Source organism: Maylandia zebra, linkage group LG6 (genome assembly GCF_041146795.1).
Source record: "Maylandia zebra isolate NMK-2024a linkage group LG6, Mzebra_GT3a, whole genome shotgun sequence".
NCBI lineage: Eukaryota > Metazoa > Chordata > Actinopteri > Cichliformes > Cichlidae > Maylandia > Maylandia zebra.
This window is the reverse complement of record NC_135172.1, coordinates 30,462,170-30,488,468: the sequence shown is the minus strand read 5'-3', so window position 1 is coordinate 30,488,468 and position 26,299 is coordinate 30,462,170. Positions and strand designations below refer to the sequence as shown.

The 26,299-nt window shown below is 41.0% G+C and overlaps 1 protein-coding gene across 2 annotated transcripts in view; it reads right to left on the bottom strand.

Annotated features, from left to right (window-relative positions):
* The window catches only part of prr36a (proline rich 36a), a 30,237-nt gene extending 8,675 nt beyond the window's left edge, over positions 1-21,562 (bottom strand). The window contains exons 1-4 of one of the 2 annotated variants that reach the window (XM_004539255.5): positions 21,184-21,562; positions 6,742-7,437; positions 6,508-6,598; positions 48-229 (exon numbers count right to left, since the gene is read on the bottom strand). In XM_004539255.5, coding sequence (XP_004539312.2) covers positions 48-229; positions 6,508-6,598; positions 6,742-7,327 — 859 coding nt within the window. In that variant the 5' untranslated portion in view covers positions 7,328-7,437; positions 21,184-21,562. Of the gene's footprint in view, positions 1-47; positions 230-6,507; positions 6,599-6,741; positions 7,441-21,183 lie in introns of both variants that reach the window. The other variant, XM_004539254.5, reaches the window with a different exon arrangement.
* Positions 21,563-26,299: the final 4,737 nt, after the last annotated feature.

Sequence of the window (26,299 nt, the reverse complement as noted above, 5' to 3'; positions counted from 1 at the left end):
CAGAGTCAAATTGGACTTTGCTTCAGAAGAGTATCTTGTCTTCTCACCTTTCTTAGCAGCAGCTGCTGCTGGTGGTTTAGGCTGTGCTGATGTGGTCCTGCCAGTAGATGGGGCTGTATTAACTCTGGAAACAGTTTTGGCAGTTGCAGCGGTGGAGAGCTTGGTTGTAGCTGTGGGAGGCCTGGATGTAGCAGACGTAGGTCTAGAAGTTGAGAGACCTGGAGAAGGCCTGCAGGCAGAGAAAAACAATGAAGGGTGGAAAAAAAAAAAAAAAAAAAAAAAACCCTAAACACACAGCTTTATTGTGTGGTTCATTCATTTTGTTAACAAAAGTCCAAGCATGAAATCAAAGACTCCACCTCTGTATGCATTTACGAGCATAAATAAATGATCAACTACACATAAGCCACAAAGGTAATTTCAACAATGGGAATCCATTAACAGCACCTTTCATCTACAGCCACGTAATAATGCCTTCTTCCCCCCCCCCCCCCCCAAAAAAATAACGAAAAAAAAAAATAAATCCCCAACCAACTGAAGATTAAAGCACAGTGAGAAGAGAAATGGGAACTAATAGCCATAAAAGGCCCAAAGAACATTTTACAGTCTCTTCTTCACCAAGGTCCTGATTTGCTACTCAGTCTGGAGTTCTCATGAGACACTGCAGTGATCTACTAAGTCACACCAACTGCAACTACAAAAACTCATACTATTGCCACACACCTCACCTTTTACTGCTTCCCTAGTAAGTCCTTCACAGTATATCTGCCTCCGCACGTCGTTTACACTATGCCTACAACAGAGTCTCATATTACATTATAGACACTTTCATACATGAGCTTCTGACAGCTTCAAGTCTCAATTATTTCCAGTTTTTCTTCCTCACATGTGACACGCAGCAGGAAATATTTTGCTTCAGATGAATACACACTACTGGAAATACTAATGAGAAAGGACGTTGTGTGGACAGTGTGGAGAAAGAAGTACATGCCGCCTATTCAGTAGCTATGAATGCACCAGACTATAAGCAGGAGCACACTGAAGCAATCAACAGCCTTTGTGCATCAGACATTAGGCAGTCTTTAGCCTGCAAGCTCCAAGACAAAGACTGTAAAAGATTCCAGGTTTGAACAGTGAACCCAGTACATAAATGCTTTAAACATGCTTAATTTTAGCAGGTGGCGAAGGTAATTTCGCTGACTAATAATTTGTCATAGGTGTTGTCAATTTTATTTATATTTTTTATTTTTAATTAAATGGAGTCGACCACCTGGGCTGTCGTACACTACTTCTTTAACTGACCTACAAGTAAAGAGAGCTGGTTAAATGAGCAAGTTGCAGCTGCAGGCAGGTCCAGCACTCATTGAACAAACATTGAACAAACAATGCAAAATCTCAGCCTGTAAAAAATTCACATGCAAACCATTTTTCTAACAAAGACGGACTAGTTTTTCCTTCAGGAACTACGAGGACTCTTCACAAGCACAAAAATCTTCCTTGCGTCTTCCTCTTTTTGACCTGGCCTGCTGATTTGGTAGCTCATACAGACATGAACAGGAGAATGCACAATAATGTTGATGCCTTTCAGTTGGGTTGCATGCTTCTCCCACATTACAATAACCATTACAATGGCCATCTGTTTTCCTAGAGATCAGACAGCCACTGTACAGACATAGCTAAGGGATGTTGTAATTGGCTGCTATCAGACAGATGATTTGGATCGTAATGTAAAGGGCAGCCCAAACACAGCAAATTGTGCCATACATTGAGATAATATCAGCCCAGACTTAAGTTTGGGTACTGATAAAAAGCAGGAAAAAAACAAAAACAAACAAAAAACACACCACTAGGAAAAAAATTACTGAAGTCGTTTCCTATCCAATACTGCATCCAAGCAAAATATAACCTGAAAGCACCACCCAATTACAAGAGGAATCAAGGTGGACAAAATTGAGTTAATGACTTTATCTACAGGGGGAGCGAGTGAGAGAGAAAAGACAGTAAAGTGATGGGCATAGAGAGTAGCAGGAGTTCACAGACATAACCTCAAACAACCCTGCTCTGCCTTCCACTGTTTTATAGCAAAGTCACAACTCATCAATTTTGATCCAGAGAACCAGCGCAAAGAGGAAAAGACAGTCCCCATTAATGCCTTCACACATGGTCTATGGGTGGTGGCTGGTGGTTCTGCTGTTGATGTAATAGTACAGATTACATTTCCTGCCAACAGAGGCCTGAAATCAATACAAACCACAGTCCAAAGAGATGAGAGGCTCTGAACAGCCATCCATGTGATGTTAATGTCCTAACATGAGGTCATCAGAAAGCCAAAGGTCGACAAAGGAGGGGAGTCACTGATAACTAATGGGCTTTCCGTGCCATGCAGTCATATTAATATTTAGAGCAGATGCCGTAATATGCCCATGCCATTAATGCACTGAGCATCTGCAACATCTGTTTTGCCAAAACTGGAAGTGTAAACATGAGCTTGAGGGGCTTTTGGAAGCCACACCTACTCCATCTACAACCCCCTTTCCTACATCTAGTAAGTCAGTGTTGTTTTTTGTTGCACTTTGCTTTATTGAATTTGACACATTTATATAATACACCAGAATATTCAACAAAATAAAAAGTATATCCATTATACTTTAATCAAATCAGTTTATCCTTAAAAAAAATAAGACATTTTTATTTTACTGATCTACTGGACAGATTGTAGTTTAATTATACAATCTTTTGTCTTTGCCCCCCCCACAGTCCCTTTCCACTCACATCACTTCAAATGGTGTAGAGTGAGATGGATAGCTCCTGCAGTACCTTGTTTGGTTTGTAGCCTGTCCAAAACTAGCTGATTTACTCCTTCCACAGAGGCACACACATTCCTAAGGCTTGTATGGACTTTGTTATCTCCTTGACAATAAAGAGTCAAGGCATGAATCAACTCAGTGCAGTCTGGAGCCTAGCGGTAGCTGTGCAGCCAGTTTTTGGCTCTAATGCTCTAGGCACCCACTGTCAGTGTGACAGATGCCATGGGTCTTTCCTGTTGGAGTAATCCTGCTCCCTGCCAACACTGTTGGTGAGAAATGACTGTTTCATCCCTAAAGGGATAATGCAAAAAAAAATAAAATAAAATTTGAATGCATTTTCGATTGCAATTTTGCTTTTAGCATCCCAAGTCTACATATCCAGGAGAACTGCCCACCAGCAATTCTGTCCATTTCCCATGGTGACCCTTTGAATATTAATCATCTTATAGACTGTTCAGGAACATGACATGGGCTGCATTTTATTGTGCATGCAGGTAAATGATACATTAGTTTGAATTTTAGATGGATGTGGAAGTTTTAAGGAGGACTTAAGGAGTTCCTGGCCAAATTCCCAGCACTGTGCATGTACAGAAGGCAGGGGGAAAAGGGATGAAGAGGCAGAGAAGAGAGAAGGGAAGAGGGGGTGGGGTGGACAAGAACGGATTGCTCAGTCAGTGCAAGGACACCACAGCCCATCATTGGAGGAGAGTGGACCAAAGCAAATGTCAGATCTGACAGCATTTGGCTTCTACTCCAGTTATTAATCTTAATCTGCTTCAGAGGACTGGAGGATGTCTCTGTCCCAGTGATGTTGTGTCTGTTACATGGTGTAGCTAAGAAACCCTGAAATAAATAAAACATTCCTGACTTCACTGTTCATGAGTGTTCACAGACCCAGCACTGCTGATCAATCAGATTTTATTCCCCACTGTTCCCAGGCACCAATTCCATTTTTTAAAAGCTCATAAGTCTAACACAATCTTCAAATCCTATGTACCCTTCATTCACTTTCTCCATTGGTAAAATTATTTTTTAAATGATTTATTACTTTAAGTCACTTCTCCTGTTGGGAGAGAAAGAGGTTAGTCTCAGGCAGTGTGCTGCTACTCAAGTCCACATGAAATATTTACATGTACGAAATTGTCAATATGGCTTCCTCCTGCAGGATAGTTTGGCTAACAATAACTACTGTTTTCATAGCAGTATAATAATACAGTACACAAAGCAGAGCTGAAATTACAAGCAACAGGAGATCCCTTTTGTGCAGGTCTTCCCCCACCACCATTAAAGCCTGTTGTATGCATTTCTATCAAAGATTGGAGCAATAAAGAAGAATACTGCTGAATAGTGTGAACCAGAAATCATCTTTAAAGAAAAAAATAAAAAGATACAAATTTGGGGAAAATGCTTTATACATTATTAAATAGTAGGACGATTTCTAAACGCAGTCAGTTTCTCAGTCAGGAGCCATTTAAAGTTTAAACAATCATAATACTGTACAGTCACAGGGTAAACTGATTTCAGTGAATTTAAGTAACTATTATTCTGACCAGAACCGGCAGCAGGAACTCATGTGCCGCTACACAAAATATGGACTACAGTTTACATGCAGAGCTTAAGAAAAACAAATTTGTGTCTGTTCTCAAAGAAATTTGTGTCTGGCTGAAGAATTCACTTGAAAGGAGGCTGATTATTGCTCACACATACTCTTCGTGCATGCATGTGTAGAATCCAGTTGTGTGGATAACACTGTCTGCATCCTATTAATGTATAAATTAATGCATAACACAAAAATATAAACCCAAAAAGTTGTCATAATGCCGAGCCCTATTCAAGGCTTAGGACTAATGCACGTCATGTCTCGCTGATGTTTGTGCCCGACTCTAACAGAGGGCTAGTACAAACACCAAGGGAAATGCACACCACCACTAATGTCCCTACACATTGGATTTGACACGCTACTGACTTTACCGTGTCACCCCCCTCATCCAAAAAAAAAAAAAAAAAAAAAAAAAAAAAAAAAAGAGAAAAAAAAAGCCACCTGCTGCCGTTCTCCTGAAAGCAGAGTGCCTGATGCCAAGTCCCAGGAAACCAGCCAGGAAACAATCACATAAGGATGATGCAGCAGTGTAATCAGACTCTGACACTTGAAATGCCTCATCTAATTAATTCAGAGGATCTGCTTCTTCATGTACACACCCTACCACACTTGTACAGAGTAACAGAAAATAGTTCCAGCTATCTGGACAGACCACCTGGTGTCGCTTTGGATTTTTTTCCTTTTATAAAATGATCTTGGCCACTGGTTGGAGAAAAAAAGCGAAGATGAATAGCTGATTAACCAAAAACCACATCATCTTCTCTCTGGTCTGGGAGTTTTAACCATTTCTCCTTTTTATATCATTGTAAAACAAATATCACTGAGTTTTTAGACCTGTGATCTTAGATGGATTCAGCCACCGCATCGTTTGGAATAGTAATGCAAGGAGGAATCCACTGATTAAAAACACAGACAACACAGAGTATTAATAACTTAAATATATCTCAGCAGCTAAAGCTTAATGAACTTCTGAGATTAAGGGAAACTGAAAATATGATTTAACAAAAAAAAAACAAACAAAAAAAAAAAAAAAACATCTCTGAGCAAGTAATAAAATGATTTTGCATTATTCCTTTCCATCCTCAAGCCTAGTACAAATTTTTGCACCAGTTTCACAAATGGTACTGAAACTAGTTAGAGTTTATAAACAGGTATCTACAGCATGATAGTTACTTTCAGCCAAATAAGAACATAATGGGTCTTTGTTGCTTAAAGGAATGACAATGCAGCACATTATTCCTTTATTCAATAAGAGGGCATTAAGAGGAAAGGCAAGGGGAGATCAAATCTAATAAAGCCTCTCCATACAGAACATCACATCCTGTAGAAAGATGCTGGATTGGTCTATTATGTCCAATTCTTTGTGAAGTATAACAAAAGAACTCTTCATTTGTGGATGTCTCACAAAATCAAAAACTTTGCAATGACTCGTTTCTCATGCTTGGGCTTTCAGGTAGCAATCGTTCTACACAGTACATAATAAATGCATAACAAAAGCTTACTAGTGGAAGTGACAGCAGTGACTGGGTCAACTGCTAAATTCTACAGCACACAAAAGGATCATTCGTGCTTTGTTTAGTCCAACTAGAGCGCTCTATCCAAACCACCAACCCAGTATGAGAAGGGATTATGATCCAAGTCAACAGCTCTCTGCCCTGGGGAGGTGGGTCTGGTTTCTGCCAGGGGGGGTCTGCCCATGACAAAGCAGTAGTTCTTCAGTATCACTGGTTCTGTTAAGGCCCTCTGTTTCAGGTTATTTCTGCTAACATGACTCACACACTTTAAGTGAAATTTGACTCAATAATGGCCCAAAGACCACAATGAGCATCGTTCTTCACTGCTCCTTTTCAGGGCATTGAGATAAAGTCATCCTCTCATCCAGTTTGAAAGGGGATTACAAAACTCTCATGTCAGAGGGAGATCAGAGAAAAGGAAGACATGTATGAAAGAAACAGAAGAGGATGGAGGAAGTAAGAGAGGGGTATCTGTTAGCACACCACTGATAAAATAAAGGGGCTTTCCACCCACATTTTCACAGACTGTGCTACTAGACTTGTAAACTGCTGGAACCTGTTCCCAGTTTATGACAGAAAGCCATACCTTGTGGTTTTTGATGCAGCAGGACCAGCAGCTTTAGCTGTGGTCAAAGCACTGGTTTTTGGAGCAGTAGAAGGGGCTCTGCTGGCAACAGCTAAAAAAAAAACAAACAAAAAAAACAAACAAACAGAAAAGACAATGAGACGACAGAGAAATCAGAACAAGACAGTTTATTCATCATACCTTATTTAGAGGACTGTGTTGAACCTTAAGCTGTCACAGCTCCTTAAGACTCACCTGTAGTTTTGGGTTTAGCTCCATTAACAGTCTCCGTTGCAAGTTTCTTCTTAGGTGTGCCATTCACTGATGGTTTGGTACCATTTGTTACTGTGGCAGCAGCCACAGAGGTAGTCCTGGCAAGTCCAGCAGACCTCTTGTCAGGCACTCTAGTTTGGTTATTGGCTGTTGTGGAAACTGCTGATGTACCCAGTGGTCTTTTGGGTACAGCTCCTGCTAACGAAGATGTTTTTACCGTAGATGTTGCTGCAGTCTTCTTGCCTGGAGCAGCAGAAACACCGGAGGCAGATCTGACATCATTCGCAGTGCGATTTGAGGCAGTACCAGGCCGTGAGCTGGAAGCCCCAGCAGAGGCCAAAAGCTTCGTTTGAGGCCCACCAGCTTTTGGTTTAACTTTGGCCTGCGCAGGCACTGGTTTGCCATTGGCCTTTGGAGCAGCTGTTAATGCAGTATCATTTGCTACATCATCTGCCTGTGATGGGGCTTGTTCAGTTATGTTTTCTTGTAATGAGGAAGGCTCTGTTACAGTAGCAGCTTCACCTTCACTGGGCTCTGTGGTTTCCATGCTAACCCCATCCGGTTTCATACCCTACTTCAGAAACGTGTGGATGCTGCTAGAGTTGATGCAGATATCTACGTCTACGGGCTCACACCTGTCCTGAACGGTCAGTTCCTCTTATCCTTAACAAGGACGTCCTGCTGAAAAAGAATACAAAAATGTGGGTTAACCTCCAAGCTCAGTTTTGACTGTACTTCAACTTAAAGCTGAATTAAACTATGCTGCAATATCATGGATTCACATGATAAATTATGTCCCTGTCAGCCAAAGGAAACGGTAGTTATGGTAAGGGGCCTCAGTGGAATTTGGGAGAGTTTAAGAAACACAGGAAGCAAGCAGCCTGAGATGCCAGCAAATATTCTCACTAAAAATCACCCTCCTCTAGAGTGACTACTCCATCAACTAATGTGGCACAACCATGACAATAATGCATCAATAATGGCCAAGAATCTACTTAAACTAAAGGCAATTACCATTAAAATACCACAATAAAGAGAAAGTGAATTGCTTTAACTGTACGTTTTAGGGGAAAAAAACCCAAAAAAAAAAAAACCCCAAAAAAAAAACCCCCCCAAAAAAAAAAAAAAAAAAAAAAAAAACAACAAACACCACACCACTGCTCCAAATTGCTTCCAGCAGCTTAAAACTCAGTGGAGGAAAAAAAAAAAAAAAAAATCTGTGGTTTGGAGAGCTGAAAACCAGGAGAGGTTTTCCTAGTTGAGAGCCCACAGGCGATGAGACGGTGGGAAACGAGCATCAAATAACCCATTTGTTGTCGATAGTTTTGTGTTGAACAGATGCAGTGTAATACAAATATCATCCTATGACTGTTTAACAGTTTTAGTGCAATGGCAAAAATGCAGACAGAAATTGTGGAAAATCAGAACTTGACATTAATTATAAAAGAAGCTGTGGTGAAGAAGTGACGAAAACAAAGCCCGAGGGGCAATCTGGAGATTGCGTGCTAGTCGAGTCGCAGATCTTTAGCTTATTAACCATCAAACTGGAATTTATATTGCTATGACGGGACAAAGCTGTTCCCAGATGCTTAATGGATTTATCCCCTCCCTCAATCATCCCTTTTACCCACAGGCCCCGTGTCTTTGCCCTTTTGACCACAGAGCCCTCTACCAACCCCCTCCTAAACACTCATCTCCTGGTTTTCTATAGCCCCCCCACCCACCCCCTTCTCTACTTCCCCTGCATTTAGATCTAGAACCAGTCAATTGCTATACAGATGGATGATCTAGCAAGCAGAAGTCCTGCATGGTACAGCAAACAAACTGGGCAAATGAATAAAGATGGACAGGAAACCCCCCCAGCAAATATCTTCTAGAAAATGGTCAAGTAGTTAAATTAGGTAAACCAAGAGAGCAAAGCTGCTTTTCCACTATAGAAACTTAATGACCTGCATTTTATGGCAAATGCACTCTCCTCTACTCTAAATATTTGTAAAAGTCCTAAACCCCTACAGATAAGCAAAAACATCTGACATAAACTAACAGTTCCAAGGAGCAAGAGTTTCCACAGACATCAGATTACTCAGTGCATTTATAAAGCCACACTGTGTACAACAGCATGCACTACAGTAACTTTTTTTTCCCCGTCATTTTTTCAGAGATCCCAGACTTTTTCTCCCACAGCAAGAAGGTTAAATATTTTCTTTTCGATATCAAGTCTTAACAATAACTACTGATTCATGCCTCTAAATGCAAATTCATCATGGACTATTGGTTGGAAATTCTGGAGGAACTTGTTTGACTAGTCTGTTTAGAGTTTTTGGTGTCTTTAAACCAAACTAAACTCCCCACCACAACCCCCAAAGCTGCCGATAAAAGCTACAGAGTCCTTTTCTGTGTTACTTTTAAATAACTGACCCAACCCATTTGCTTTGCTAACTTCAGATTTTACGGTTGTTTCAATCTACTCCATATGTTTCCTTCTCTGATTCTTGTGGCTAAAAATCTCACAAAGTAAGCAAAGTTGGGAGAGAGCAGTGCACCGAATGTAATTTTGTGTCATCTCATGGAAAACATCAAGCTTCACATGAGGATTAATTAGCCAAATGTGCAAAGCTCTTAGAATAGTGGTATGCAAATTAAATACCAAATTAAGTTTGTTTTCACATCCCCCTCACCACTTCTCAGCCATTTTAATATATTTGCACTGACATTTATTGGGGTGTAGCTCTTGGAGGAGACATTCTGGTTATTCTTCTCAATAAACGTTACCCAGATTACTCAGACAGTACTGTACTTGGCATAGTTTTGCCAGTCAAGCTACTAATGCTAGGAGCTTAGCAAACAGAAGCTCAAAGCACATTCCTTCTGAGATGGTGACCCTGTTTCGGGTAACGTCTTGATGCATGCTCAATCATCCAGGTAAGTAAATCTCCAAAAGTTGATTCTGTTCATCTGGACGTAGCGTTTTGTGGGAGAAACGCTTCGTCACTCATCCAAGTGACTTCTTCAGTCTCAGCTGTATGAACAGTACATTTGTTTCAGTCATTATGCAAATGTACTGTTTATAAGATTGGTGAAACCTGCAGTCAGCTGAGCCTGAAGGAGTCACTTGGATGAGTGACGAAGCGTTTCTCCCACAAAACGCTACGTCCAGATGAACAGAATCAACTTTTGGGCAAGTAAAAGGCATCATCTGTGACCAGCTGACTCTTTGTGACGTAGCACAGATGGGAAGCGAAAAGATATACAAACTCCCAGCCGCACGGTCGTGCAGAGATAAGCGATGTCTTACGGCGAGGTTGCTCTGCAGAGCAACTTTTGGCCAATTCTGCTCTTTAAATTCATTATTTTTTTATTTAGAACTGAAGATTTTGTGTTCGAAATTCAGTTCACTGAAGAGCCATAATCCTCATGAGTGCAGCGTACCCTTTTCTAGTCAACATCACTCAATATGCCTGACATCTAGTACATTTTGCAGATTTTGTGATGAAAGCAAATGCCTGAAGGCTAACAGACTGCAGCAGTGCATTTGGCCAAAAGCAGGAGAGGAGAGTGTTATTTAATGCAGTCATTACTTTATTAGACTGTTAGAGGGAGTGTGTCTAGACAGAGCAAGAACTCTGTAGTCTTTGTGGCATTTACATTGCACTGCAATAGAAATATGTGTCATTACATTTTATTTCAGACTTCTGTCTTCAAGCAGTTTAAATTGCATCTGTCGTAACCCATCTCTCAGTCTCGCCCTCTGCACATCCAGACGTTAGAAGTGGTGCCTGACAAAATGGGTCACTTTTAATACTGTGTTAATACAAGCACAGGGGGATTTAGCTGTGTTTAGAGCACGACAGAGGTTTGGGATGCATTGTGCAGACTGCTGAAGGTGATCTGTTGATAGAGATGCTGTCAACTGCAGATTTACACCAGACTGCTAATGATGTTGTAAATATGAAATATCAGAGACATAAATACACATGACAGACTGTATGCTTAGAAACTGTAGATAAATGGGAAAAAGCCAGTGAAGTAAAACAGGAAAATATTTCAGCTATTCAATGCACAGTTGTCCCCTACGCATTTCGTTGTAACTTAGTCTATGCGTCACACGGCCACGAGGATTGTGTCAATACATCTAATATTGTGCATTCTGGACTGCTAGCTGAAAAAGCAGTGTGTCAGACACTGGGCTATAAGACTTAGAACTGAACCCCACAGTTAAATCAAATTATTTAAGAAAAAGGATAAATCCATAATGCAAATGTGTTAGTGCTACATGAAACTGACCACATCAGTTTATTAAGGTTGAGCTTTTACTTTATGATCCATGTCGATGCTGCATCGTCTTCAAAGTGAAGAATAAAAGAAAGTTAAGGCCTAAAAGCTGCAGCAGTATCGAGTGCACATCCGCCCCATCCACATTCCAGCTCTGACTTCCTCAAGACTCCTTGGGGCTACGCAACGACAGCTGGCTGCGTGCATGTCCGTTTATGTGCATGAGATGAGTAACAGTGCAAGGGTCAAATGGAGAGTGATGAATGCGTGGGCTGTGTGTACATGCACAAAGATGCAGTGTATGAACGAGCAGAGGGTGCAGGTTCAAAGTGTGAGTGACATGAAAATATCCATTGCCATTAATGAGACAGCCAGAAAAAAGTGAAAACCAGAATTTGCTGGCCTGCCTACATTCCAGCAATTCCAAAGGCACACTTGATTCATCGCTGCATTCTTACTACAGCCACACCTTCGGAGATTGTTTTTCAAGCAAACGGAAGCTGCCGTAGTGAATTTGACCATTGTTTCAGGCCTGGGAGTGTTCAGCACTAGAGTGAAGTAGGGCCAAGTATACAAATGGGTTGACTGATCATTAACTTTCCTCTGGTGTGAGTTTGAGCAAGATGCATGTACGACACAGGAAAAAAAACACAGGCGGTATTCAGTTCAAGTGAGAGCTCAAATGAGTGTGTAAAAAGGGCAAACAGGAAGAGGGTGTTCGATTTCTGGCACTCAAATTACAAGAAAAACAAATCAAGACATTTAATGGTGTTTGGGGAAAGGCAGGGGTTTTCCTAACCTTGAGCTCAGGCTTCATCCTCATTAAAATAAAAATTAAAAAAATGAAGAAACCTACTCTCATTCACTCAATCCTACTGTACTCACCACTTTATAAACCTTTAGGATTTACAGAACGAGCCTTCAAACAAGAATCTAAAAGTAGGTAGGAAAACTGAGTCCAAGTAAACGGGGGCTGTGTGTGTAAATCCATGCTTCTCTTGACCATACAAGGTAGAAGTGGCGTTTCTGCTTCATCACCAAGTCAGTGTTTAGTTCACAGAGAATGAAAAGGAAACCAATTGGCTCTTGGAAAACAAACGTCTTAACAGTTCAGTCTCTGTGCATTAAGCCACTCTCCCCAATTACAAACCACTGGTGAGTCAATATACCTCCACATAATTTCCTGTCAAAATTTCTACATATCCAAGAAGGAAATTACTGCGACTTTCAGTAACAGGTATTGATTGGGTTCTTATTAGTCACTTTCGACCCAATCTGCATTTCAATAAGCAGGAAATGAGCTGTTTGGTAGTAGCTCTAGTTTTTAGTTTCTAGTCTAGTTCATTGGACCAAATTATGAGTTAGAAGACCATGGCTTCGTGCAGCTCAAGGAGTCCATATAAAGAGCAAAACGGAGATGTCATTTGCCACAATTCTCTCTTGAAACCACGGACTTTAAGATATATATGTGCTTTGTAAATCAGGGCTCGCAAAATCACTAGCCCGACGTCCCGGAGCTAGCGATATCTCCGGTCGGGCGACCAAAATCTATCTCAGCCCCGCCCGTTGGGCTATATGATAACCCGACGGGCAGGGCTGAGACAGATTTTGGTCGCCCGACCGGAGATATCGCTAGCTCCGGGACGTCGGGCTAGTGATTTTGCGAGCCCTGTAAATGATAACCAACCATTAAAATATTAACTGTTGGCCTAGAAATCTGCTGTTAGATCCAGAAGCCACTGATCCACAGGCTAAGTCAGCAGACTGCCCAGTGGGTGTGTACAGCCAGACCTGGTCTGGCTGAATGCACTTGCAAAGAGTAATTCACTATCTGGGCTTGATGGCACAGATAGTGGAAAATACATCCTGCTCCATGTTTTGTGAACAACCCTTCACTTGATCAAATTGATCCAAGATAATTAAATATTAAAAAAAGGTGACAGCTCGTACCAAGTTATAAATAATCAGTAAACAGGAAGTCAGTGAAGGATGGGGCAGCTTGTCAGCTACTATCGGGGGGCAGTGTAATACAGCGATTGGATTATTGACTTTATGTAGCTTTCCAGCAGTTACAAAGAGCTAGTGAGAAACTGTAGAAATTCCTTGCATCTGTCATAAATTAACTGTTAAGGCCAAAAATTTGCTATCGAAGACATTACCTCAAAGTGGATCTTTTGGGTGTGACCATTCGTGCATATTTTAAAGAAAAGGGTCCGTTATCTTATTTAACAGAATTCTATACATTTTCCACTCATTTCCACACTTCTGATAAACAAAACCTGTTACTTCACTAATCTTCCAAAACAGCGCAACTCAATTCATTACCTCCTTGAGACATTTTTTCTGAGCTGTGACTTAAGCTGTGGCTTAACACAATTTCCTTGTTACCAGTCATAATGTTTTGTAACCCACATGACCTGTTCTACCACAAAAGGTAAGCCACAGGGGGGGAAAAAAAAAAAAAAAAAAAAAAAAAAAAAGTTAGACTACATCCTCTCAAGTCTATCAATACAGATTCATGAAATGAAAAGCAAAAACATTACATTTTGCATTATCAATGGTTCCAATATGAACATCAATGAAATTCTCTTGAAGCATGTAAGGCAGCACTACCTACACATGCTCCTCACTCTTTGAAGAAAACCCATCAACACAACAAATGGCACTCAAGAACCTCGTTATCCGTTAACAAAGAACCACATTAACCTTGAGTGATCTTGCAGCTTAACTGGTTTCTTTTCTTCTGTCCAAATAACTGAACCATGTGCTGGTGTTGACAAGCCCTACATCACAGCACCCAAGACTGCATTTGTACTGATGAATGTTTATCCAGACCGTGCCAAGAAGTTGTCTATCGGTCTTCACCAAAACACTTGTCCAGAAACAAGTGTTTGGAGTACTTCAGCAAAACATTCTGCACAGATACCAAAAAAAAAAAAAAAAAAAAAAAAAAAAAAAAGTGCTTACTGACAATAATCAATGTTCCTGGTAAAGAGAAAAAGAAAAACACTTTCATCACTAGAGTTGGACTAAATGTTAAGCATGCAGCTTAATCAATTCCATACAGGAGACTAACAGGTGCTAAGTGACTGTAAGCTCCTCAACACTGTCATTAGGAGCAGGTGGTTAAGTGAACCTACAAGTTAAATGGACTTAGCCAGCTAGCCCTTAAGGGAGTGGCAATAAAACAAGATGGACTCCCAGCTATTGGCAGTGATGTGGTCTAAAGGACTGCAGAGAAATGGGCTGCAATCTGTTCCAAACCTGGGAGGGTTTTCAAAAGCAAAAGCCAGGCTTTCCTGCTGGCATAAGGACAACCTGACAATGGAACAAATAATAACAGCAATGAGGTAAAAATCTAAGTAGTGAGGAGAGGAATGGAAATATTTCTGTGCAATCGCATCTGATCTTCTTACATGTTCGTGTGCATAAATGAGTTTTACATCACAGTGCTATGAGGGGGGGGGGGGACATTCAGACCCCATTGTGTGTACCTCACTCAGGCTTGGTGCTAAGGAGAATGGGGGGGTGGGTGCTCAGAGGATTAACTGGAACAGCGGGACAGAGGAGCAGCTGGCACTGAAACTTCACCTGTAAGACTAGGGACACTTGTGTGAAGCTACCCCATTCTTATATACTGAACACACAGTGAAGCAGTGAAGCATTCAAATCTGCCATCGGTCAACCCTTACCGCACCAAATGGTTACTTACATTTTATTGCTGGTTGGAGCTGCCCTGGCCCACGAGTTAAATATTACCTTTCAAAATAGCATAGTCTCTAATCTATTACCCCACTCAAAGCAGGGGTGCCGTAGTAATCAAACCGAGAAACGTGTGAGGCGTGACTTTAAAATTGGAAATCAAGGGGATCCGGGAGGAATTCAGTAGTGATGTGCGATACTACAGATTTCGATATCGAGCCGATACCAAGTAAATACAGGGCCAGTATTGCCATCATCAATACCAATACTACCTTGGGAGCAGTGTGTCATGACATTTGCAAATTCTGAATTTGTTTTAAAGACCACTAAATTGACAATAATTAGTTAACACAAAACCCTACAGCTTTCAGGATTGTTTTTGTTTTTTTAAGGGGGTGTGGGCTGGAATCTAAATGTGCCTGTCTTTAAAGGACTTTATGTCAACTTCTGTTTAAATGTTCTATAGGTGATAAATAAATAATGTGACAGTCAACAAAAAAGGTTCATGTTTGAGATACATTTCTTCATTTTTAATAACTAACTAAAACAAACAAATAGTCAAAGGAGCTTGCAAAGAAAAGCGTCTGGACTTCAAGTTGCTTCAAGCAACTTAAAGAAGCAACTTAAAGAAGTCCAGACGCTTTTCTTTGCAAGCTCCTTTGACTACGATGACCTGGATGACTGAGAACCTTCACAGACATAAATAAACAAATAACACAATTCAGTAGGCTATATACTGAACTTAGAGGAGAGAAACAAAGTATCGATCCTTTCACACTAGTATAATCCACTACCAATTCCAGTGTTGGTATTGATACTGTCAATATTTGGATCAATCTACCCAACTCTAGAATTTAGCCCCATAAGAAACACATAGATAAAAGACAAATGCAGTTAAATGTAGTCCAAGGGAGATTGAAGAAATATGCCATTATGTTACAGGCCTGTTACATTTTCCACAACTTCAATTCAAAACAAGAGCCAATTACGAGTTTCGATCGAAAATCGAGAATGGCTGGGCTGTAGAGAAACCAGAGATGACATCACTTTTGGCATATTAAATCAACTCAGTGGCTACTCCCTGTCCACCAGCCAACTGGTTATAGACAGGCGGATAGTCAATAACACTGAAGAGCCCGCAGCCAGATTAGTTACGATCTCTGTGACCGGGCCGGGTAAGGTGAGGACAGATGGATACCGATCCCACACCTTGCCTCCATGCTTCTGATAGCCACACCCCTGAACTGTCACACACATAACTAAATACACATTGGCAGACTTTCATGCACATGAAAGAGGCAAAGGATAATAAAAGATACACAGCCAATCCAAAACAAACACACATTTTATTGTTGTTGTGAACTTTGCTTCTTCTCTGGCAGTTATCTAGTTATCAATAGTTCTCAGTTTTCCTGTATGCAAAAAATAAATAAACTGTGGTACCCAACAAAGATGTTTTACCCTTTCTTAGGGAAATTACCAGGATAAATGAGACTAGCCAAAAACACAATATGAATATAATATTATTTAGAAGTGCAGGATTAATTCAAACATAAAATATATTTGTTTTTCATTGAAATGGTCACACATAAGAGTAAAATGGTAGACTTAAGGTAATACAGACCAACTTACATACACAGTCACCTCCTAAAGGCCGATTCAGAGCCAGGAAACTCAATTCGTGCTTTAGCGGACATGAAGGCTGCACGTGTCAAAGAGGGGACAAGCTCTGAGGCATCATATTACTCATACAATACAAAAACTAATCTAGTTAAAACCGTTGGCATTTAGCCACACACAAACACAGGACTCATTGTTTACAGTTCTCTCATTACCTGTTCTTTGTAATGCTACAACACAAATACACCCTATAATATAAATACACCCTATAAATGCATTTTTAAAACATCTTTAAAAACCATTTTGCTGTATTCTACAACCACAAAATATCTGGCTTTAGGAAGGCATTCAAGGCTACCATAGTGAGCTAACAGACATATTTCTAAAGTGCTGAAGTACCGTTTCAATAATTACAGTGCATTGAGACTGGCTTCAGTTCCAGACAGAGTACCTAAAAAAATGCAGCGCCAGCATCCACTACTCTATCCTAACGGGCAGCAAAGTACCAGCCTCCAAACCACAGTGATGAGCATTACATCCTTACCATCCCACAGCTACAGAGAGAAACACAGGCAACAAGGGTGAAGGATGAAATAAAGTTTAACCCTTAAAGTCTTCCTAAACAGATGTAGTGGAGCAGGGTTCAAGCACACTGGTGGTAGCCTCACAGCCCTGCACTCACAATTAATCCAGCTTTTTGACATTCATGCATGTAGACACTGATGGAAACCAAAGCTGTGGTACCACTTTTTAGCCAACTTTAGCAACTAGCATAGCGCTACAGAAGAGGAGTCCGCATTAATCAACATGATAGAATTTACCATTTACTTTCAAATATCACAACTATAGCTTTCAACCAAACAAATGACATTTCATAGAAAGGTATTGAAATTATCTATTTATTTCATAACAAGTAAAATGAAGGCTAATAATGTGTTACTTAAAAGGCTATCTGGGAATGCCGAATCGGCTGTGGATCGACAAACTCTGCAGTGTTGTGGTAAAACTGACAATAGTTAACTAATGTGACCTAGTGCAGAGGGGGAGAGTGTTACTGTAGGTGTGTGACCATCAGTTTAAAGATCATGCTCTTTTGTGCCAGTTAACATGTAACTCAATAGACTGTACAAGACAGCCAATCACAAGCCGGCTCACAAAGAAAACAAATCTATGAGAGGTTAAGAGCACAAATTCTGTGGTTGCTTTTTTGGTCCCACAGTGCAAATAATGAGATCTTGCCTGCAAAAATCCCACTTCATCCCCTGGCTGCAAGTATTTTATTTTCAAAATTCCCATGAGTGGACTCTGAGCCACTCTAACATTATGCAAATCTGCTGGTGTCCAATCTACTAAAACGATCATGAGACAACTTTTAGGGGTTAAAAGTAAAAATGTATATATACATAAAATACAATTTAAATAGAAAACAAAACCCTAAATGTGAGTTTCTTCCCAGTGAGTTTATTATAAACGAATAAACCGCATGTAAAAGCTGATAACTCAGCAAAGCTCCCTTAAATATGAGCACTTCTGGCTCCATTTTTATTTAATAAAAATAAATAAAAATTACCACAATGCTTGACTAGAAAAATGAGATGCTGTATCCGAACCCCTTTGGTTTCTCTTAGGATATTTGTCTTTTTGCAGCCATTTTTCTGCCTTTTGTTTGCAAATTTAATTGCATATCAAAGTCCCATAGTGTGAGCACCGAGCATCATTCTAATTACCTCACAACCACTCACACGTTTGGTTTGTTGATATGGAGGTGGTTAACATCTAGCTATTGGGAATTTTTCATTCTGATCAGAATTTTTAAAAAGATCATCATATGAACTTTCCACCAGATCAGACATGAGTATAGTACGACAAAAGTGTGGATTGAATTTCCATGAGTGTGGGACTGAGACGGACTCTGGTTACAAGATGTAACCAGCTCACTTCCAGGAAAATGCAAATACTCCATGCTGTGCAAGGGTTATGCGCTTTTCATTCATCTGCTCCGACTTTTGACATGAAATAAGGTGACTGATTGACATGAGCTCTAATTTCTTTTCAAAATTTAAATGATTAATACAAGAATGATTTCACAGGGGCATTAATACTCTATTGGTTAAACTTGCCTTCTTTTTAAATTTGCCAGTAGGTCTTTTTTTTGGACTACCTACAGCATCTTTTCAGAAGTTTCTTCCTGTTAAAAGGGACTTTTTTTTTCTTCCCACAGTCACCAAGTGCTTGCTCATAGTGTGCCATGGGATTGTTGGGGTTTCTTTCTAAAATTCTAGTGCATTTACCTTCCAATATAAATGTCTTTAAGTGTCTGCTGTAGTGATTTAGCACTACATGAATAAACCTGAGTTGAACTGAATACGATTTGAACCCCAGACATCATATCCACTCAGAGCCGATGCACACATGATGAGCCAATGCAAAGCTGAATAAATAGCCAAAAATCAGGAATAATGCTATAGAATATCACTGCAGTTATCAAACTGAAAGTGAAACTTGAGACATAAAATTGCCACTTTTATTTACCCATCACCTCAAATAACAATCCCAGCACTGACAGTCTGTTAGTGTTGTAACAGTTGTTTATACTGTTGCTGGTCCTTTACCTTTTTCCTGTCATAGAGAAGTCATAATAGGCAACATGTTTGGAGTGTAGAGAATTGAATGTTAAAAAAAAACAACTAAGCGCTGCAGCCACTGTTAGTGCTTTTATTTTTTTTAATCTTTCTGCATTTTTCCAACCAGACACAAACGCGACCAAGAATCCACCTGAAGGCGCCTCGTAGCTGGCAAGGTTTGACAAGGAGGTATCTGAAGCATTCCATGCAAAACAAAAGGACAGGTTTGTTAATCAGTTACAGACTTGCTCCCTAGTGCACTGTACCCATTTACACAAGCCAGTCACACTAGATTTCTCAAACGCAGCCACCTGCATTTTTCGCACAGACCGTCACGCCTGAAATAAAACAACAACTGCAGTCTCCCCATTAGGCACCACTGCCCAGGCTCAGTCATAAAACAAGCCTTAAAGTTTACAAGCCAAGCATACCAGGGCTTAAGGATGTGCGGAGAACTTGAAGCAAATGCTTAAATCAATTCCTCCGATTCAACATAGTAGTTTGTTTTGGGTTTTTTTTTTTTTAAGTTCTTGTACTAATAATGTAAAAATGTTTCATGTGCTACTGATAGTTTGGATTTTAAAAAGGAGTTCATAATACTTGCACATTCCTGTTTATAAATCCCCCTTTATCCAGCCATTGAAGTTTAAGGTTACAGAAGACACTGAAATGAGAAACCTATTTCAAGCCCTTCTTCTCGGTTGCTTTGACCTTTGGGAAGAGGAAGAGGAAACGGGGGTGTGGGCAGGGGAAGTGGCTGTACAGTATGAGGGGAGAAAAAAAAAAAAAAAAACCCAACCAAACACAGCTGTGTCCAAGTTCACAGGCTGGCAAAATATGAGAGCCTTTTACTTAACTTTAAAGCTACACTCCATCATATGCTGCTAAAACAGTAGATATCTGATGCATCTTCATATGCTCGACATCTGTGACCAGGAAGTGCACAAATACACCAGCCAAGTCACTCAAATTCAGTTAAAAGGTGACTGCATTTCTCCATTCGTTTCCGATGAGCCTTTTAAATGGGGCAGAAGTGCAGATTTTGCCAGATTCATCCTCTGAAGTAGGACACAGCAGCAGTGAACCTGTAATGACCCTCTAAGAGCTTAGCCAGACAGTCAGAATAAACAGAGAAGGGTGGGTGTCATGTGGCTGTGTCATCCACACCCTGTGTCACATCCAAGTGATGAAATGGGTTTGGGAGTAAGAAACACACACCCAAATGCAAGGGCCTGCATGTAAATAACATTTCTGAAGCCAGGGACAGTCACTGGTCCTGATTCCAAAAGCCCTGCCACACCACACCCAGTCAAGCCCCAAAACACAGTGATTATGTAATGCAGACTCACAGCCAAAACCTGAAGGATAAACAGCATCGCTCTATCATTGAGATCTGCAGACGGTGCCTCTGATAGTCTGCCTTACTTACTGCTTTGCCAGGTGGAGAGTGAGATCACCCCATGTGCGGAGATGCAAATATGAAAACAGGCCTTGATGGTAATCTTGGAAAGAAACTACTAAGCTGGCAGTGCCAAGAAAACAAAGGGTGCACGGTGCTTAAAATGACTGGGGAACTTAACGCATGAATGGCAAAGTAAGATTCTCAGATGAACGCCTAAAGATACACCACATGAGGAAAAGAAAACACAAGATGCCCACATATCCAACTTTGCACGCCTGGTTCCAATTTTACCTCCCCAATAGTCTGGTTTAGAGTTTCTGGGTGATTTAAACGCCTCAAAGGGAGCTTTAATAACACCGATTAGCAGAGGGCCCCGTCGTTCTGCCTCGCAGAACAATAGCGTGTGTACGCCAGGGAGGCTGGCGTGAAGCTGCTCAGTAAACTGAATCTGATGCCAACGGAGACCCTGTCAAACAGAGAACCTGGAGCACCGTACATCGGGATAAATTTCACCCCGGGACAGAACGGCACACCGGAACCACCGCCCAGCTCCGTGCTAACGTTTCACATCCATCATCCCATCAAGCTACACACCGACCACTCCACACCACAAAGAGGGCGTCTGGCTTCAAAACAAACGCTGCTTTCTTCATTTAAGAGATGCTAAAATAAAACAAAGAGGGTGAGCCCTTCTAGGCAGAACTGTAATTTTTAAATTTAGCAGAAAACTGTGCAAAGATGTAGCCTAACTCGAATGATGTCGCTCGCGGCAGAAACGTTACAGCGTAGTAAATTGTCCGTTACCTTTCAGCCGTCGTTAAGACTCCCGAGGAAACAAACAGTCGGCCCCTTTCTGCCCCGAAGACGACGCGAAACGCACTAAATATGCAGGCGAAGCCGTATATTTTACTGAACTAACAATAGAGCCGCGCGTTCAGCGGCGGGCGTCCCTCCTCGTGTCCTTCCCTTCACGTTTGAGCAGCGGCAGGAGGCGACGGGCTGCTCCCCTTAATGAAGGACGGACCCGAAGGGGAGGAGTGGCGGAGGAGTCCGGCTGCAGACTGAAGGCGAAGCGTGGCGGTCATAAAAGAAAACGCAGATTAAATCCCACCGCCGGCCCAATCAAAGGCGCGAGCCCCGGCGGTTATGCAAAGCAGGAGTGACGTGGTAGTCAAACCGTGTCCCTGTGTGAGCGCGTGACTTTAAAATTGGAAATCAAGGTGGTCCGGGAGGAATTCAGTAGTGCTGTGCGATGCTACAAATTTTGGTATCGATCCGATATCAAATAAATACAGGGCCAGTATTGCCAATACATAACAGTGTGTCATGACATATGACATGAGTCATAATCAACTGGCAAGTTGTGAACACGTTTTAAGGCTACACACACACACACACACACACACACACACACACACACACACACACACACACACACACACACACACTTTTCAGGGTTGTTTTTGTTTTTTTGAGGGGGGTGGGCTGGAATTTAAATGTGCCTGTTTTTAAAGGACTTTATGTCAACCTCTTTTTAAATGTCCTATAGGGATAAATAAAATATATTCATGTTTGAGATACATTTTTTCATTTTTAATAAATAAATAACACCATTCAGTAGGCTATATACGGAACTTAGAGGAGAGAAACAAAGTATCGATCCTTTCACTCTAGTATCATCCACTACCAATACCAGTGTTGGTATTGATACTGTCAATATTTGGATCAATCTGCCCACCTCTAGAATTTAGCCCCTGCAAATTTGTGGCTTCAACAGCATTGCTTTGTCCTGCAGACACACACATCTTTTAAAACACAAGCACATGCTCTGACCAAGCTGAGATAACCTTGTCCTTTTTCCAATTTCATCCTCTCTAAGCCAGGATAACAAGATGGAGTATCTCCAGTTTGTAGATACGACCTAATCCTGCTGCTGCACAGAGTAAACAACAGGAACCATATCAGATTAAACTCCTCTTATAGGCCTTATGCACAGCATGCCTCTACCTTGTTTTATCATCTTTTCCCACAACTGTGGATAGAGAAAATCTTTTGCCCCCAGATTTTTACTCATGAAGCTCCTCTGTGAAATATTAATCTTTTACTTTACTTTTTCCTATTCTCTTGTTGATTTTGCTTACATTTTTGTGTAATTTTCACCCTATTATTGCACGAGATAGGTGAAGAAGAGAGTGCAGGCAGGTTGGAACGGGTGAAAATTAGTGTCAGGAGTGCTTCTGGCTGAAGAATAGCAGCAAGAGTGAAAGGGAAGGTTTACAAGATGATATCGAGACCTGCTATGAAGTACGGTTTGAAGATGGTAGTCCTGACACAAAGATGGGAGTAACTGGGAGTGAGCAGGATGGACAGGATTAGAAATGAGTAGATCAGAGGGACAGCTCAGGTCGAGCGCTTTGGACATGTACAGAAGAGGGAAAGCGGATATACTGGAGAAAGGATGTTGAACATGGAGCTGGAAAGCAGGAGGAAAAGAGGAAAACCTCAGGGAAGATTCAAGGATTTAGGGGAAGAGGACATCGATGTGACAGAGAAGGATGTGGGGATAGGGTGAGAAGGAAGGAGACGAGCTGCTGTTGTTACTATGGGAGCAGCTTAAAGAAGGAGAAGAAGAATACGAGTTGTTTTTGTCCTTTTAAATTCAAGCTACAGTTCATTAGGAGCCAGCGGTGATTTATTCAACCAGGAGTTTTCCAAGAATCTCTGCTTCTCCGCGGGGACAACGCCACTGAAACTCTCTGCCTCAGATTCCTTCACCCACATGTTTGCGATCTGTACTTAAAACCAAAATTCCTGACAAAGAACTGCAAGAGCTGCACAACAGGTTTGGATAGTTATATCCAAAGAAAGCGAATAAGAGATTGAAATTGTTAATTATCTGTGCTCACACTTTGGTACAGTGTCCACCGCCCTATGGTACGAACCCACAATAGGTTTTAGACGCATGCTTTTATTTTCTTATCACAATGAGACTTTGAGCTGCAGCTGCAGGCTCAGTGAAACACTGAAAAGACAGAAGGATACAAAGACGAGCAAAATGGGTTTGGACAGCTGACATCAGCTGTTGTTTTCTCTTATGAGCACGGAGAAAGAATGAGGTTATTTAAAAAGAGAGGCCGTGGGTAAAGAGAGAAATCTGAGTGAAGGGGAAGAATGAAGGTTTAGCAAAAAAAATCCTCAGCCTTGGACTCGCTGGTGTACAAGTTCTCACTACACTTCGATGGAGACTGAGAAACAGAGAGAGAGAGTGTGTGTGAATCATGTGTCTCTCCATCCCTGCTCCTTTCAGGACTCTGGCAGTTGTTTCATCAGCTGCCTGTCATCCTTTCCAGTCGGGAAGGGGCCCTGCGCCAGAGCGAGAGGGGAAAACCCAAAGCTCCTCCAAAAGTTTAACTAATTCTTATTTTAACTCGTTGCCTCCTCTGAAAGCCTACTAGAAGTAACCCTTGAAGCTCTTTTCTAAACTGAGTGCTTTCTGTCATAATTTCTGCCTCATTATGACACAAAACGACTGGGTATGCATCAGAGGTTAGGAAAGGTGATCTCTCTCTGTGCAGCTGCCCTTGGAAACTATTTTAATGGTCATCAAACCAAATCTTTACTGATCTGTACTGAGGTGTCAAAACTTGCCACGGGAGAGGTCGTTCAATGTTGTGTTTATGGAGGAAAGCGTTAAGGAGATTTATTCACTTCCTGTTTTTTTTATGCAAACTGAAACCTAAAAACCGAAACGATTTTTAGTCTCCATCTTTTAGTTGCATGAACTGAAAACTAATGGAATCCATCATTATTTCACAGAACTGAAAAAAAGCTGTTATCCCCACACATCCTGCTCATCCATTTCAGATTGATCATAATGTTGTTACACAAGGGTGTGGCTCAGCGGTTAAAAAAAAATAAATCCTTAACAGAATTAGGATAGACTGAGAATTTGAAAGGCTTTTATGCACACACTGTCTTGTTTTTAAATCTGCTTCTTTGCTGTGGTCTTCACTCACCCATCTGCCCAAACACCTCACAGTAAGGACAGCTGCACACACAAAACAAAGCTCCCCCACACACAGAGACACACACGATGACACACCAAACGGAACTCAGGCGCTGATACAGATTGAGTGACACGGCGCGTAAGATGAGGGGGAAGGAGACGGTCCTCGCCGCTGCCACTGCTCCTGCTGCAGGCCTGCGTTTTTGATCTGGGATGCTTTGTTAATTTAAAAGCCTGTGAAGTTCAAACGGCGAGTCACAAATGAACAAGCGGCATCAAACTGGGATCAACAAAAGGACCACACCTGACAATAGCATACTGCTACAACTGAGACCATTAGAAGCTTTTGGAAAGACGATTTTCCCTCTGGGCTTTCACTGAACATCAAAGGTGCTGAGTGAAGTAGTCCTACACATTCACACACATCAAGTGGAAGAAAATAGTGACAGCCTCTAATCCAACAAGATGGATGGGCCATGTTTATGAGAGACATTACACTGTGGACCTTTCCTTCTGCCTTACACACTCCAACACGAGGCACCATCAGAGCGGTTGGCTACATAATGCATGATGATATTAGGTTAAGTGGGTGGAAGGCAAAGATGGGCTACATGAGCTGCTGCCAAAGCTTGCTTAGGACGCTCAGCAACCAGGAAATGAGCTCATGTGTTCTCTAACAAAAGAATTGCAATCTACCCTCTCTGGAAGATCTTTTTTAAGAATTACCCATCTTTTCATTTTCTTCCACTTATCGAATTCAGGGTCACAGTAAGGGTGGAGCCTATCCCCATATGATAGGCTGTCATAGGGTGAAAGCCAGTGTACCCCTTGGACAGATCATTAAAACCCATTTTTACTCCTTGGCTTATGACATAGTCTGAACCTGATTTTATTGTTTTAATCTAATGTGCTGACTTTATTGTTTTAAATGTAATTCTAACGATCATTTTATACTATTTTATTATTGTTTTTGCTATTTGTGCCAATTTTATTATTTTAAATGTCATTTTAATTATCATCTTATTTTTTAAAATATTTTTTCTTTATTTTATATTATTTATTTATTTTTTTTAACTTGTTCAATGTATCATTTCTGGCATGTCAAGTGTACAGCACTTTGTGCTGGGGGCTGATCTGAAAGTGCTATATAAATAAATTGCTTGCTTGCAGTCTATCACGGGGCTAACACACAGACATGAAACCATTGATTAGTTACTCGAAAGCTAATTTAAAGTCACCAATCAACCTAAAACACGAGTCTTTAGAACCTGGACAGAAATCCACATAGGACGTTTGCAGCCAGCTGGTGGATTTTAACCCCAGACTTTGTTTCTGTGAGGCAATGCAGTCTATTTTTGAAGACAGAACCATTAAGTTCCAAATTTGGATCAGTAAATTGTTCATACAAATCCATCAATAATTTTGGATAGAGGAGAAAACCACTGGGACTTCTCCATTCAGGAAGTTGGACCGAAGAGCCAGAACCATTATCAGTGACTTCTCACACCCTCCATCACAGACCGTTCCCACCAGCTTCTGCAATAGCTTTCCCCCAGGGTCATCAGACTTCTGAAATCAAAACGAAGATACGCCACAACTCCACAGGTCATTTTTATTATTGCACTTTGTAGTATTTTTGCTGCTATACATTTAAATATAGTTCTTTTTTTGTTTGTTTTTTTAAATCCTGTGTTGTACCAGTTGGAATGTTATTTTATCCCTTGTACACTTGGTGTGTATTTAATGACAATAAGATTGAAATCTAAGTGTAGCTTTTGAGTAATCTTGGTAAAAATGTCCACACACACACACACACACACACACACACACACACACACACACACACACACACACACACACACACACACACACACACACACAATCATGCAAGGTTGCGTGAATCACCATCCCGAC